Below are 15,936 nucleotides of genomic sequence, written 5' to 3'. Positions count from 1 at the left end.
CCCCTACTGAACTTCCGACCTACTAACTTTCCGACCTACTGCAATATCGGACATACGTCAGTTGTTTATTTTTGTATTATTTGAGGGTTAGGTTAGGTTAAAACAATTTCTGGGCCGAGCGCCGCGGCTAGGACAGGCCAGGGGGCCGGGCGCTGCGGCCACATGTCCAGCTGTAAAACCACGTGCTAGTAGGTCGGATGTGTTGTATAGCGGATTTGGCGTAGGTCAGAAGTGGAGTATAGCGGATATGTGTAGGTCGAAAAATACACCACCACCTGCAGTAGTAAGAGATCGCTGCTGGGTGATAATATCAATATCGTTATAATATGAAAAATTGAAGAAATTCCCTTTTTAAAGTCAATTAGATGCCTGGTTAACGTAACTTAATAAGTTTTAACAATGTAAGTTTCCAGTAAAAAAAGGATTAAACCAGATTCAGCAAAGACGATATGTTCGAAAAAATTCTGACGTAATCCGCGGGAATGAACTAGTGTAAAGTGTACAGTCTCCGGTGATTGGTGAATTGAGTAAGCAACTAAGCAGACACAGGACGGTGGAACTCCGAGCGTGTGTCCTTGATTATAATAATTGCATGACTGCAATATTCGACCTGGTTTTCCTGGTTAAATAAACCTTTACGTTGAATCGGATTTTAGTTATATTAATTACGATTTTCAGAAAGCCAAGGAACGGGTTTTAATTTGCAACGAAACCTCCATTGTAAAAGGTATCCTGGGGCTTTCTTTTAACAGACTTTCTCAATTTGGAAAGTATCCAAGGGGGATTGAACTAGTGGACTTAGAACAGGAGCAGGAGCAAGATGTATAGAACACGGCAGGCCTTTAGTAGCTTGCTACCCTTCACACCGCTCTCTAACGTAGGCAAGTACTTAAAACCGGCTAAAACTAGTTTTTTTTTAAGGAATTCCGTTAAATTTGCAAATTTCACTGCCTTTGTGTAAAAACCTGCATTGCATTAATAGTTAATTATGCGGAGAGTGAAAGCTTTGGGTTCAACCCATTGACCCACAAAGTACTAGGAGTCTACGATCATATTTCAGTTAATATACTTTAATGGCGGCCTCATAGTTACATATTTTAGTTTATACATAATTTAGCAAAACTAGTCAAAACTTGTGAAATGTGAGGAATCTTAATTTTGCGGATTTTCTTTTCTTTCCCGTGGATTTTTTTCTGTTTCAGTCAGGCATCGATACTGATTTTGATATTCACCATTTTCATTGCTTATAACAACTTTTGATAAACAGAATCGGTTAAGATAAATTCAAATACTTTGTTTCGGTTTAAATTTAAAAGTTGCGATTGTAAAAAAGTTGTCGATAATTAATGCCAAAATTGGCGAAAGTTGAGCATCTTGTTCTGATCAGTCAAACGTTATCGGTGATGTTTTTCGTCGTACAATTAAAGGAAATTGTTCAGAAAAATAATTAAGTGTATATTGTATATTGGACATGAGTTGTAAGAGCTTAAGGGTTATATTAATTTTCTACCATGTTTAGAACGGTATTCATCATGGTTGGTTCGCTCCCAGATATCTCCAGCTGCCAAATCCATGTCTTGTCCTGGAACTCCCTTGAAGAGAGGATTTGCTGCTGCTCCTCCTCCTCCTCCCCCGGCAGAACCTGAAGCTCAGGAGAGCTTCCTCAATGGAACCTCGGGGGCCTACGTGGAGGAGATGTTTGAAGCATGGAGTCTGGATCCTAAGAGTGTTCATGTTTCTTGGGACGCTTACTTCAGGGGCGGAGCTTACCAGGTTAGTGTAAGAGTTAAAGGTTAGAGTTTAATTTTTTTTTAAATTCAACCCCTCCCCCTCAATCTACTAAAATTCATATTTCCTCCAATACAATTGGAATGTTTGTACGTAGCGCTAACAATTAAAAAGTTTTTTTTCTTTTCTGAAACGGGAAAAATCAACGATTTTTTGGGCTAAAAGTATCTCAAAGGGGTTAACTTTCTGGTCCTGATTTTTATTATTTTCTAAATCTTCCAAAATCTCTTATCCAAAATCATTATGTTTTTTCGTAGCGCTATAAATTTAAATAATTTGTTCTCAATTAATTTTTGAATATTAAAGATTTTACAAGTAAAAATGATCGTCAAGGAGGAAAAAACTTGCTGGGTTCTAATTTTTCTTTTTTCCTCTTCCCAATGTTTCAAAAAAAAAATCTTAAATATGCTGTTAATATTTGAATTCATGTAATTACGGCAAATTTCTTAGATTTTCAACTTCTTGTGAATAGTTAAATAATTGTAATTATTTAAGGCTCCTCCCTCTCTCGGTAACTCTACCCGTCCGAACGAGATTCCTCTGGCTAATATGCTCCCAGGATTGATTGGATCAAGCATGATGCAGGGAGGTGGAGCTCCTAGCACTCAGATCATTGATGCTCATCTAGCTGTTCAAGGAACCATCAGGTAGCTCTTCTAATCAATAGCAAGGATCTATGAGGTAGTCCTACTAATTAATAGCAAGGAACTATTAGGTAGTCCTACTAATCAATAGCAAGGAACCATCAGGTAGTCCTACTAATTAATAGCAAGGAACTGTCAGGTAGTCCTACTAATCAATAGCAAGGGTCCTACTAATCAATAGCAAGGAACTATCAGGTAGTCCTACTAATCAATAGCAAGGAACTATCAGGTAGTCCTACTAATCAATAGCAAGGAACTACCAGGTAGTCCTACTAATTAATAGCAAGACACTGTCAGGTAGTCCTACTAATTAATAGAAAGGAACTATGAGGTAGTCCTACTAATCAATAGCAAGGAACTACCAGGTAGTCCTACTATATAATAGGAAGGAATTATCAGGTAGTCCTACTATTTAATAGTAAGGATCTATTAGGTAGTCCTACTAATTAATAGCAAGGAACTATGAGGTAGTCCTACTAATCAATAGCAAGGAACTATCAGGTAGTCCTACTAATTAATAGTAAGGATCTATTAGGTAGTCCTACTAATTAATAGCAAGGAACTATGAGGTAGTCCTACTAATCAATAGCAAGGAACTATCAGGTAGTCCTACTAATCAATAGCAAGGAACTATCAGGTAGTCCTACTAATCAATAGCAAGGAACTATCAGGTAGTCCTACTAATCAATAGCAAGGAACTATCAGGTAGTCCTACTAATCAATAGCAAGGAACCATCAGGTAGTCCTACTAATCAATAGCAAGGAACTATCAGGTAGTCCTACTAATCAATAGCAAGGAACTATCAGGTAGTCCTACTAATCAATAGCAAGGAACTATCAGATAGTCCTACTAATCAATAGCAAGGAACTATGAGGTAGTCCTACTAATCAATAGCAAGGATCTATCAGGTAGTCCTACTAATTATTGGTAAATTCACACATCAAAGAAAACTGACCGTCAACTTCCATACTGTTTCGTCTTTTTTTACATATTTTGATACGTTATTTTAAAGATTTAAATTACCCTTCAAGAATCTATTTTTTAGCAATTGGTTTTGCTACGCTTTACGATAGATTTTCTTTGTAATAAATAAATATTTTTTAATGATTTATATGATGATGCAAAGTATATATACCCTGTTTAATATTTATTTTAACGAAAGTTGCGTTTAGCTGCTAAGTTATCACGTTGTACGATTTTTAAGAGGCTTAATAGAAATTATTAATTATGTAAAATATTGAGATTCCGTGTTCTTCATTATTATACGATTATACAAAAAATGTATTCTTTTCCTGATGAAATATATAGTAGTTCCTTTAGTTGCGTGACAGTTTATTTCTATGCCGGAAAACTAAATTTTTGCTATGAAAGTCGACCCACTCAACTTAACATTCTTAAAATCAAGCTAAGAACATTCCCGTAGTTCTCCCGAGTTCCCCAATCAAATCTGAAGCAAAGCGGTCAAGGGGGTCATGAGTTATGATCGGACATACAACCAGACAAACAGACAATTTATATGTATTGATTCTTATTATTTTCTTAAAATCCTTGATGTGAACAAACCACGGAATTAAATTTACGGAATTATCGGAACTCTTTTATGTCGTATTCTAATTATTTCCCCGGATTTTTCTGTTTAATGTTGGTGGATTTTCAAGAATGGTAATTTAGTCATTCTGATGTTTTCTAGGTCTTACCAGGTCCGTGGACATCTAGCAGCAAACATTGATCCCCTTGGTCTCAACAATATTGACACAGAGCAGGCCAAGAAGATGATCATCAGATCTGTTACGGTCGACTCAAAGGTCAGCCATGGCATGTTTTTAAACACCTAGAGAAAACCTTTATATTCTAATTCACAATTCTTCATTTTTATTAGTATTGAGCTCGGACATATATTGTGGGTCAGAATGATAAGATTTATTAACGACTTTTAGTCAATGTAATTCTGAATTTGAAAAATATTTCAAGCAAGGGGCGAGGGACGTACTTCTCACAGAGGGGTTATTTAAAAGAATGAATAAAGTTTTGGAAACTTTAGAAAATATTTCATTCTGATCCAATTTTACTATTTTTATCGTCAAGATATAAATTAGCATATTACTTGTTGAAACTGAATAGAATAGAAAGGTTTAGTTTTATTGCTGCACATAATGCTTGTAATAGATTTAACATGTTTGCATCGTATCTTTTAGTTTTAATCCTTACATTTTTAATATTAACTATTTTTCAATTTATTGTTTGTTTTGTTTTGTCGTTTTTTGTTTGATTTACTTTCAACAAAATACTAATTCTGTTTTATTTTTTTACTAGGATTTTAAAGAGAAGGTAATTTTTTATTTATTTGGGTTCAATTATAATTTTTTTCTACTTTCAACAGCTTTTCTACTTTCTGTGTTTCCCTCCCCGTTCCCCACATTCCTCCCCCCCTCTTCCTTTCACTTTCTCCTGACCTCAACCCGCTTTCCTTCTGGTAGGGGGGGGGGGGGTCCTCCATTTATCAAATATAGCAAATGAGGTTCAACATTTTCAATAATAGAAATAAGAAGATTTTTTAAGCAGGTGGTTAGTAGTTGGAATATTAGTAGAGAAGGGTTTATAATACACATTGTACATTAAACGACTGCCAAAAATAATTTAAGAAATGTAGAATTATTGACGTTTGTAAAGCCTAACGAATCATTTTTCTTGCCCCTCCAGAGAATTAAATAATTCAGTTTTAATACTTTTAAAATCCTTTTTATCACAGTGCTTAAGATCTGGATCCGCCCGTCCGCTACATGGATCCGTATCCGGGTTTAAGGGGGGAACTATTTAACAAAATATATTTTCAAACCTTTTCGGTCTCAAAACACTAATCTCAACTGTTGACTAACGAGATATAAAAATGTGAAAACCAAATCCGAATCCATATTTTAAACTTACGGATCCGGATCAAAATGGAGTGGATTCTTAGCAATGCGTCTGCTAATTGTGATTCTATATATTCCTGTATATCGTCAATTTGGTTAATTAAAAGTAGTTTAGTAGACCACTAAGTGTTAATCTGTTTTTTTTTATTATTTGTTTTTACAGCATCGTAGACTAGATATAATGTTAGTGTTAGAACTAGGTTTAACTTTAAACTAATAGAGTTTGAATATATATTTGTACTATTGTTAGGACCTGGATACAGTTTATCAACTCCCTCAAACTACATTCATCGGTGGATCCGACACTTCTCTCCCTCTTAGAGAGATTATCTCCAGGCTTGAGAAGGTGTACTGTGGTAGTATCGGAGCTGAGTATATGCATATACAGGACCTGGATCAGGTCAACTGGATCAGGCAGAAGTTGGAAACACCTGGAGCACTCACCCTTGGTAATGATGATAAGAGACGTCTACTCGCTAGGTAATTAATTTCAGAACTCGCCGTGTCGCTGAAAACTTTGTTATACTTCACGATAGATTTTTTCCCGGTTTTTTATTCATGCGGAATAGACAAGGTTTCAGAATAATAAATATAAAACTTTAAATGGTTAATTTTATATTTTTGCCAAAAAAATGTCTTCCTCTAAATTTGAAAATCTTTAAAATCACTCATTTCGGTGCAATTTCTCCTCAAATTAATCTATATTTCGCAGACACAACTCGATATTTTGCATATTTCAGGCCAAAAGATTTGCCTAAAGTTTATGCAAGCAGGGCAAAGCTAAATTTTACCCTGCTAAATATTGAATTTCTAAAAGACTTCCATTTGCTCCTGTCAAGTTGGCAACTTAAAGGGAGTATTCGCGAAAAATGAATGGGGGTATAGACTAACGTCGAAAAATATTCGATGGTGATTGCTACTAATCTAACTTCTATCTGTTGCGTCCAAAAGGAGATAATGGTTAAACACGACTCAAACCGTAGAACGTAGCGTCAATACAAATGTACAAAGTTGCAATATTTGACTCGGATAGTAAAAAAAACCGATTTAATTTCAAACAAATCATTCAGATATAACAACCTAAAATCATTGATTTTTTTCGACGCATTTTTATATAGTTGATACTTATAATATTTTTTATTTGTTTTACATACAATGCACCTAAAACGACGATTATTTGGCCGCCAGGTGTCTACTATCAATTCTCCTAATGGTTCCACGTGACAGATTTACCTAGCGGACAAAAAATCCTCGTTTTAGTTTCATTGTATTCAAAACAAATAAAAAATATTATAAAATATCAACTATATTCGAATGCGTCGAAAAAAAATCGATGATTATAGTTTGTAATATCTGGATGATTAGTTTAGAATTAAATTGATTTTTTTACGATCCGATTCGAATATTGCAACTTTCTGAATTTTTAAACCAATTTCCTCCTTATAGACGCAACAGATAGAAGTAAGAATAGTAGCAATCACTATCGAATATTTTTCGACGTGAGTCTATTCTCACTTTCATTTTTCGCGATTACTCCCTTTAGACAACTTATATTATGAAAAAATAACAACCATCATTTACATCTAAAGTTCCCAAAACATAGCAAATTTGAGTTTTAATGAGAGTTTTCAATAATTTTTATTGTCTCTTGTTTAAATTGTTAATTTGTAATAGACGGTGTTATTGATTGATTATTTGACTCCAGGATCTCCCGATCTGCTGGATTCGAGAACTTCTTGGCCAAGAAGTGGACTGCTGAGAAGAGGTTTGGCCTGGAAGGTGTAGAGATGTTGATCCCCTGCATGAAGCAGGTTATTGACAGGTCCACAGAGCAGGGCGTGGAGTGTGTAGTGATGGGAATGCCCCACAGAGGACGTTTAAACGTGTTGGCCAACGTGTGCAGGAAACCTCTAGAGCAGATCCTCACACAGTTCGCCGGCCTCGAGGCTGCCGACGAGGGTTCTGGAGATGTCAAGTACCATCTTGGAACCTATATTGAGAGATTAAACAGATCAACCAACAAGAATATCAGGTTGAGTGTTGTAGCTAATCCCTCTCATCTTGAGGCCGTGAACCCTGTGGTAGAGGGTAAGGTTAGAGCTGAACAGTTCTACAGAGGAGATACTGAAGGGAAGAAAGCAATGTCTATTTTACTTCACGGAGATGCTGCATTCGCCGGACAGGGTGTTGTTTACGAGACTATGCATATGGCGGAGCTTCCTGATTATACTACAAGAGTGAGTTTGTAGTAAATAATTCAGGGGGAATATTTCTCGGATAAGTGACTCCTCCACCTTGTTTAGAAAATTAAACTACGGTGGTCGACGTTTATATTAATACAATGAAGACAATTTTACTGTAAAAGTTTTTAATTCTAATAAGCATTTTTAAAATAACAAGTTTACAAGTAAACAAAGAGAATTGATACCTTCTTTTTGTTTTGTTACTACGATGTCTGCACCCCTTCCCTACCTGCTGGACCTAAAAGTATGGCTGAACTGTCTTGAAAAATAAAACTGAATCCCATTTTAATCTGCCCATAGTAAATTCATAAAATAAAGCATAATGGACCTTATAAGATATAGTATTTAAAACATGTATGACCCGCATAAAGTTTAAAATGCTAAATTGAATCAATTTATATTTATTCCCCTGATGTTTAAACTTGGGCAAAAGGATTTGAGTAGCATCCGGTCATATTTGGATTCAAAATCGGGTTAAACAGTTATTACATGAAACAGCTTCTAACAAATATAGTTCAGCTTATATCTTCAATATTCAATTAATCAGATTGTTATCAAACATAAACTCTGGGTTTGGTAGCGTAATGTCAGATATACACAAATTAACGATATTTTCATTTTTCATTTTAAGAAAACCAAAAATGATTCACAATTGAAACAAAAAAGATAAAATTTTTCCTTCTGCGTATTTTCTTTAACTCGACTCGTAGATTTCTTATTCAGAGAATATGAAGCAGTTTGTGTTTTTCGAGCCTTTTGAAGGATATATAAATGTTATATTTTTCTATATTTTTAGGGAACTATTCATATTGTTGCAAACAATCAGATTGGATTCACAACCGATCCTCGATACTCCCGATCCTCCCCTTACTGTACCGACGTAGGTCGGGTTGTCAATGCTCCTATTTTCCACGTGAACGCAGACGACCCAGAGGCTGTCCTCCTTGTATCGAACATTGCCGCGGAGTGGCGCGCAACCTGGCACAAGGATGTTGTTATTGATCTGGTCGGGTACAGGAAGTTTGGGCACAATGAGATCGATGAGCCGATGTTCACCCAGCCCATCATGTACTCCATCATCAAGAAGCATAAGAATGTTCTAGGTAAGAAGAATTTTCAGGCGTTTTTTAGATTTTTCAAGATACTAATGTAAAACTGCATATTTCATAGTTTGGTTTGGTTTTATAAAATTGCTTTTTTTTAAACTTCAATTTAAAATAAGCCTTAAAAAGATTCAAGTACTTTTCTGGACATTCAGAGACATTAGTATACACATTTTAAAAGAAAATATATAAATGGTTTTCAAATCTAATGCAGTAAAAAATGTCCAAGCATAAATATATTTTTTTCAATCTGAGTATTGCTCGTTTAACAATGAGTCAATTACACAACAAGAGTTTCATAACGAATACGTCATTTTAACAGCGTTCTTTGATCTATTTTCTTATCTCCACGGCTTGCAATTTTCTTTCCCAATTTGCGTCAAATATGCGAGAAATCTTGCACTAACGTTCTTCTTATCAATTACAATTGTGTGCATTTTATCTTGTTTATTTTAGTCTTTTTATTGTTCTGGAGATTATATATATTTTTCATTTCAAAGCTGTCATAACGCATTAGAATTTCCTTTTTTTAGCTTATTTTTCTCGCTTAGCTCGTATAAAAAAGGTTGAATGTTTTTCATAAGTTTGGGTCACACTTGAGTCATGTGACATAAAAGTCCCGTCATTTTAAAGACATTTTAAGGAGCTTTCTCCCTGTGTACGGTGTAGTGAATGTAAATTCTAATCTATATATAATATGTTCTATGGGGTTATTTAACTATCTTAACTAGGTTACAGGATAAACCTTTTAAGCTTTCTCATTCAAACTTGCAAACAGGCAGATATACATTTGTTACTTAGCCGAGCATGTAAACCCTATAATACCGGGGGGAGTAGGGTTAAGATCCCCCCCCCCAGAATATTGGTTGCTTTAAGAATTTATACAAGGTACCATGATCCCTCCTAGCCATAGAGAATAGAATATATAGAGAGGAATTAAAAGAATCTCTCGGTATGAATTTTTTCAGTCCCTTTCAGCCTAAAAGGGAGTTCAAAGTGTACAAATCATGTAAATGTTCGCAAATTATATGCAGTCGAGTACATTAATACAGTATGTTCCCTAGACTATCCATTTCAATTTCGAATTCTTTAAACTGTTAAATAAACTTTATAAAATGAATTAGGTGAATAAAAATCATCATTTGATTTATAGTTATAACGGAAAATCATCTTTTGTAAAGTGGAAGGCATAGAGTCTATGTGAAATGATCATTGGTCAATTATGAAACCAGCCTATTTCATAATTTTGGTTTCTTTCAACAATAATTTTAGATTTTCTATAAAATTATATTCCAGGGCCCAACAGGTTATATAGCATAAATATGTGAAGTACGCCTGCAGTATGGAAACAGTACAACAAAATGGCCGTTTTACACTTTTTCCAGTAAATTCCTCTCTATATATTCTATTCTCTATGCTCCTAGCGCATTTCAACAGAAAAGGATTTGCGAGGGTGTGGGCCATGATACCCCCCCCCCCCCCCCCAACGGTTGTTGATAGATATAAGGAATTCTCATGAAACTTTGCAGATACGTTAGCAAAATTAAAATTAGGAATATTGTCAACATCTTATATATATAATAAAACTCAACTCTTTCTTTGCTTATACATTGTTGTTCACTTTAGATTGCCAAACGCCTGGACCAAATTGGTTGACATTTATGAGTTAACCCATGGGTACCCCGGGGACACCAGTTAGTACTTAATATAAATAAACACAAATAAGATTATAATCTATTTAGATATTTACTCTGACAAATTGATCGGTGAGGGTGTTGTAACCAAGGAGGAAGTTGATGCTGTTATTGATAAATATGAGAAGATCTGTGAAGAAGCATTCAAGAAGGCTGGAGAGGAGACTCAGGTAATAAATCATATATTCAAGGATTCTTAGATTCTTTTTATTCATCTTCTTGGCTCATAAACCTAGATAGAGTTTATGGAAGGTTGAAGATGGTCATCAGTAAATATTTGTCCACGTTTCTATAATGTCTTCTTCAGAACAAAATATATTTTTATAGATTAAACATGTTAAAGATTTGACAAAGCAACCTGAAAGAGTTAAAAAGGTCACTGGTCAACTGATATAATAAACCAATCAATTACTTACAGCAATTTCTGAGAATATTATCAAAAGCTCAAGAACTTCATTATTCCGTATTATCCCTTCTGTGTTCCACAAACACTGGCTGGACTCCTCCTGTTAAAGTTTATCTATGATTTAATATATTATGTTATCCAGGTGTTCCACAAACACTGGCTGGACTCCCCCTGGTCCGGGTTCTTCGAGGGTAAGGATCCCTTGAAAGTATCGGATACTGGTCTGCACGAGGATACTCTGGTTCATATTGGTAAACGGTTCTCTCAGGGTCCACCCAATGCACCAGACTTCATTATTCACAGATCCATGGAGCGAATCCTTAAGGTGAGTTAACATAAACTTCTTAACTTAAAAAATATAAAAATATTAGTATTTTGTTTGTTTACAAATAATATATTAATGACACTGGAAACTAGAAAAGATTGATTATTTCTTGGATATTTCTTTCTTTACCAACATAGAAATAACTAATATTTCTATCTTATTACTAACTCAAAAACAATTATTCTTTGATAATTCTATCTTATTGTCAACTTATAAATGATTATTACTAACTTGATAAAAGTATTTTAGGATATTTTTTTGTAACACTTATTTAAAAATTAGTGTTTTGGAACAGTCTTTCTTTTGACCAACTTTATGTCTTATTATTTTCCGATTTTATCTCAAATATTCTTTTCTGATACTGATACTGATAAACTTTTATTAATATTTTAGCAATAGTTATGTTCAAGGACTGATGAGGATATAAAAATTTATCGTGATTTATTCCCAAACACAGGTTTTTCTGTGAGAGTGAAAACCTTTTTTGGCGATAAGGACAGTATACACTTCTATCAATATTTCAATATTTAGGCTCGAATGGAAATGGTAAACAAGAGAGAGATTGATTGGGCGCTGGCTGAAGCACTTGCCTTCGGTGGACTTCTCAAGGAAGGAATTCATGTTCGTCTGTCTGGACAGGACGTAGAGCGTGGTACCTTCTCCCATAGACATCATGTTCTTCATCACCAGACCAAGGACAGGTCAACCTACAAGCCCCTAGCAAACCTGTACCCTGATCAGGCTCCGTATACTGTGAGTAACTCCTCCCTGTCTGAGTATGCTGTACTCGGGTTCGAGCTCGGGTTCTCCATGACCAACCCTAATGCTCTGGTGCTCTGGGAGGCTCAGTTCGGAGATTTCTCCAACACTGCACAGTGCATCATTGATCAGTTTATTGCTAGCGGTCAGGCTAAATGGGTTCGACAATCTGGTTTAGTTATGCTTCTACCCCACGGTATGGAAGGTATGGGACCTGAGCACAGCTCTGCTCGTCCTGAAAGGTTCCTTCAACTCTGCGCTGATGATCCAGAATATTTCCCCCCAGAGGAGGAGGAGTTTGCAATCAAGCAGCTCAGCCATATCAACATGATCGTCGCTAACTGCTCCACACCTGCAAACTATTTCCATATTCTTCGTCGTCAGACCGCTCTTCCCTTCCGTAAACCCTTGATTGTGATGACCCCTAAGTCCCTGCTGAGACACCCTGAGTGCAGATCTAGTTTTGATGAGATGTTGCCTGGAACTGAGTTTAAGAGAATGATCCTGGATGCTGGACCCGCAGGACAGAACCCATCCAGTGTTAAGAAGGTTCTCTTCTGTACTGGAAAGGTGTACTACGATCTCCTGAAGGAGAGGAGAGAGAGAGGATTAGAAGATCAGATTGCGATCCATACCATTGAACAGATTTCTCCCTTCCCCTTTGATATTATGAAGAAGGTTACAGATCAGTACTGTAATGCAGAACTCTGCTGGGTTCAGGAGGAACACAAGAATATGGGAGCTTGGACTTATGTACAGCCCAGAACTCAGACCGCCATTGGTGGATATCACAGGTTGGATATTTTATATTTATTCTTACAACTTCATTCATATTAATATACTTTATAAAGATTTTAGTTCTTGTATTCTTTTTGAAAACCTGTATTCCTTCCTCCCTTTAAGATTTGTTTTAACACTTAAATTATTCTTATTGCACTTAATATATCATTTCATATTGTTGATATAATAATACGTATGAAAATACATCTACGAAGGTTAGAGTAAAAATGTACCGCATATAATGGGAGGAATATAATCCAAGATTTATACTACACTTTGAGCTAAAGGAATTTCAAGTATAAATACTGCGGAACGGAGATACTTATAGAACTCACTGTGAAAACATTTTCATGATAATTTACGAGAATAAGCTAGATTTTCTGTTCTGATCACTGCTAATCAAATTTTTAAATCAAACACACAACCCTTAATCTTTAAAATATCGCTCGTCGCTAATATATGTATACATGTAAGCTATAGCTGGCCAAACGGCTGAACCAAATTGGCGGAATTTTTTGAGGAAAACCTTGAGTAACCCTTATTTATATTTTTTCAAAAATCGATTTTTTTTTACAAATTCAAAATTTTAATGCCGGGCACGAGTTTATTATTTATGAATAATATTGTTGTATTTAGGTTACTGCAGTATATTGGTCGTGAAACTGCACCCTCTCCTGCCACTGGTAGCAAGGCAACCCATTACAAGGAGCTGAAACATTTCCTAGCTCAAGCCATGTCCTTGTAGATATAGAGGATAGAGAGAATACAAGATCATAATCCTGGACCTAACATACTTCCAAATATTAAATTATAGTTTACTTTAGTCCAATCATTCGACAAGAAGATATTCTGTAAAATTGTTCCGGATACTCTCTCCTCTGTAAACCCTGGGAACTAGATCTATTAATACGAGTATTTAAATAATATTTAAATCTATTTTGTTAAAGCACTATTGTTAATTTACCGATGGGTATGTAAGTGATATCTGATGATAATATAAATACAGTGAATATTTACTCTTGTCGTATTAATCTTGTAATTCTTGTATTTTCCAACTTTTAATTGTTTTATTGAGAAGAGATATTTGTTGCTTGAGATTTATGCCAGTTTACTATATACACTCTCATCCGTGATTTTGTTCCATCATTTGAGAATACGGATACCAGAATACGGATACCAGAATACAGATACCAGAATACGGATACCAGAATACGGATACCAGAATACGGATACCAGAATACAGATACCAGAATACGGATACCAGAATACGGATACCAGAAAACAGATACCAGAATACAGTTACCAGAATACGGATTCAGAATACGGATAGAATATGGATTCCAAAATACGGATTCCAGAATACGGATACCAGAATACGGATACAAGAATACAGATACCAGAATACAGATACCAGAATACAGATACCAGAATACGGATACCAGAATACGGATACCAGAATACAGATACCAGAATACAGATACCAGAATACAGATACCAGATTACGGATACCAGAAAACAGATACTAGAATATGGATACCAGAATACAGTTACCAGAATACGGATACAAGAATATGGATTCCAGAATAAGGATACCAGAATACGTATACCAGAATACGGATATCAGAATACGTATACCAGAATACAGATACCAGAATACGGATACCAGAATACAGATACTAGAATACAAATAACAGAATAACGGATACCAGAATAAGGTTACCAGAATACGGATACCATAATTGTAATCATATTTTGTGGCAAACATTGAAGGTATCCTTCCTCATTGTAATAACTGAACCTGGGAGATAATTTAATATTTGGAGAAACTGAACCTAGGAGATAATTCTATATTTGGAGAAACTGAACCTGGAAGATAATTCTATATTTGGAGAAACTGAACCAGGAAGATAATTCTATATTTGAAGAAACTGAACCAGGAAGATAATTCTATATTTGAAGGAAATGAACCTGGAAGATAATTCTATATTTGAGAAACTGAACCTGTAAGAAAATTACATGTTTGGAGAAACTTAATTTGGAAGATAATTTTATATTTGGAAAAACTGAACCAGGAAGATAATTCTATATTTGAAGAAACTGAACCAGGAAGATAATTCTATATTTGAAGAAACTGAACCGGGAAGATTATTCTATATTTGGAGGAAATGAACCTGGAAGATGATTCCATATTTGGAGAAACTGAACCAGGAAGATAAATCTATAATTTAAGAAACTGAACCTGGAAGATTGAGATCTGTACAGAGTGCAGTACGATCATCCTGTACAAAGTACATTACACTAATATGTTTGTTTGACTGCAAAGCTTGAAAAATACATTTAATTAACAAAGGTTTACATATTATAAAAGTAATGTTTTATTATAATGAAAAATTCCTTACTATAATGGATAAATAAATAAATAAATAAAAGATTATAGTCCGGTTATTGAACAGTACTAAAACAACGTTTTGTCTTCTGAAATAAAAATGACAATTGATTTTAAATGTAAATCACTAATTTTATAAGTATTATTCTTTTTAACTCTTGAAGCTGCACGTGAAGATTGTTTATACTGTCCATCGGAGGTAAAGTTTGGTTTGGTTTCCGGCTCCGGGAGAAAATTTCAGTCAAAGACGATTTTACAACGGAGTAAGCTAATTGTTTAAGGTTAACAACATTACGCTAATATGTTTTGTTTAACTTCAATTTGAAATCAGATAAAAGAAAGATTAGAACACAAAGCTTAGATACTCCATTTTTATTTTGCATCCATTTTATTCTTCAATATTTAATTTTACATCATTTTTAGCTCTAGTTCTTGTTGTACAGATGTTGTACAATTTACATCTGTACATAGTTGTACATTGCAACAACCCTTCTAATTGTGATAATAGATTTGAATTTCATGAAATGTTGTGGTTAGCAATTTTTTCTCCTAATTGTAGAAATGTACATGTTCTGTAGCGTGTACTGTATTGTGTACAGTGTACATAACCTAGACTATAACTGACATCTGACCGTTATATCTAATTATATTCGTGTGCAGTTTAATATGTCCTCACGCTTATTGTATTAGGGAATTATAAATCAAATTTATACTTAAGCAAATTCTTTTAAGAATTTTGAAATAAAGGAATTGAGTTTTTGCCGCAAAGTCTGATTTTCTATTATAGCTGTGCAACCCAATGTCGTAAAGCTTACATATTTCAAACTAAAATTTGTTGAAATTGTGAACTTTTTATCTTTCGAATTGCTTCCTCTTTGCGAATTTCGCGTAAATA

General features: G+C 34.8%; 1 protein-coding gene across 2 annotated transcripts; it reads left to right on the top strand.

Moving 5' to 3' along the window:
* The first annotated feature begins 509 nt into the window (after window positions 1–509).
* Window positions 510–13,672, top strand: LOC111699162 (2-oxoglutarate dehydrogenase, mitochondrial). 2 transcript variants are annotated; one of them, XM_023469757.1, is made up of 12 exons: window positions 510–881; window positions 1,520–1,773; window positions 2,284–2,435; window positions 4,124–4,238; window positions 4,747–4,761; window positions 5,596–5,825; window positions 7,051–7,582; window positions 8,385–8,691; window positions 10,434–10,555; window positions 10,934–11,116; window positions 11,648–12,669; window positions 13,292–13,672. In XM_023469757.1, exons 1-12 carry the CDS (start codon window positions 821–823, stop codon window positions 13,398–13,400), a joined length of 3,102 nt encoding a protein of 1,033 aa, XP_023325525.1. In that variant the 5' UTR covers window positions 510–820; the 3' UTR covers window positions 13,401–13,672. The 2 variants fall into 2 exon arrangements, with proteins under 2 accessions (XP_023325525.1, XP_023325526.1); XM_023469758.1 differs by lacking the exon at window positions 4,747–4,761.
* The last annotated feature ends 2,264 nt before the right edge of the window (window positions 13,673–15,936 follow it).

This window comes from Eurytemora carolleeae, unplaced genomic scaffold, assembly GCF_000591075.1.
Source record: "Eurytemora carolleeae unplaced genomic scaffold, Eaff_2.0 scaffold30, whole genome shotgun sequence".
In the NCBI taxonomy this organism is placed as follows: domain Eukaryota; kingdom Metazoa; phylum Arthropoda; class Copepoda; order Calanoida; family Temoridae; genus Eurytemora; species Eurytemora carolleeae.
Note: the sequence above shows the minus strand (reverse complement) of the source record. Positions and strands in the feature narration are given on the sequence as shown.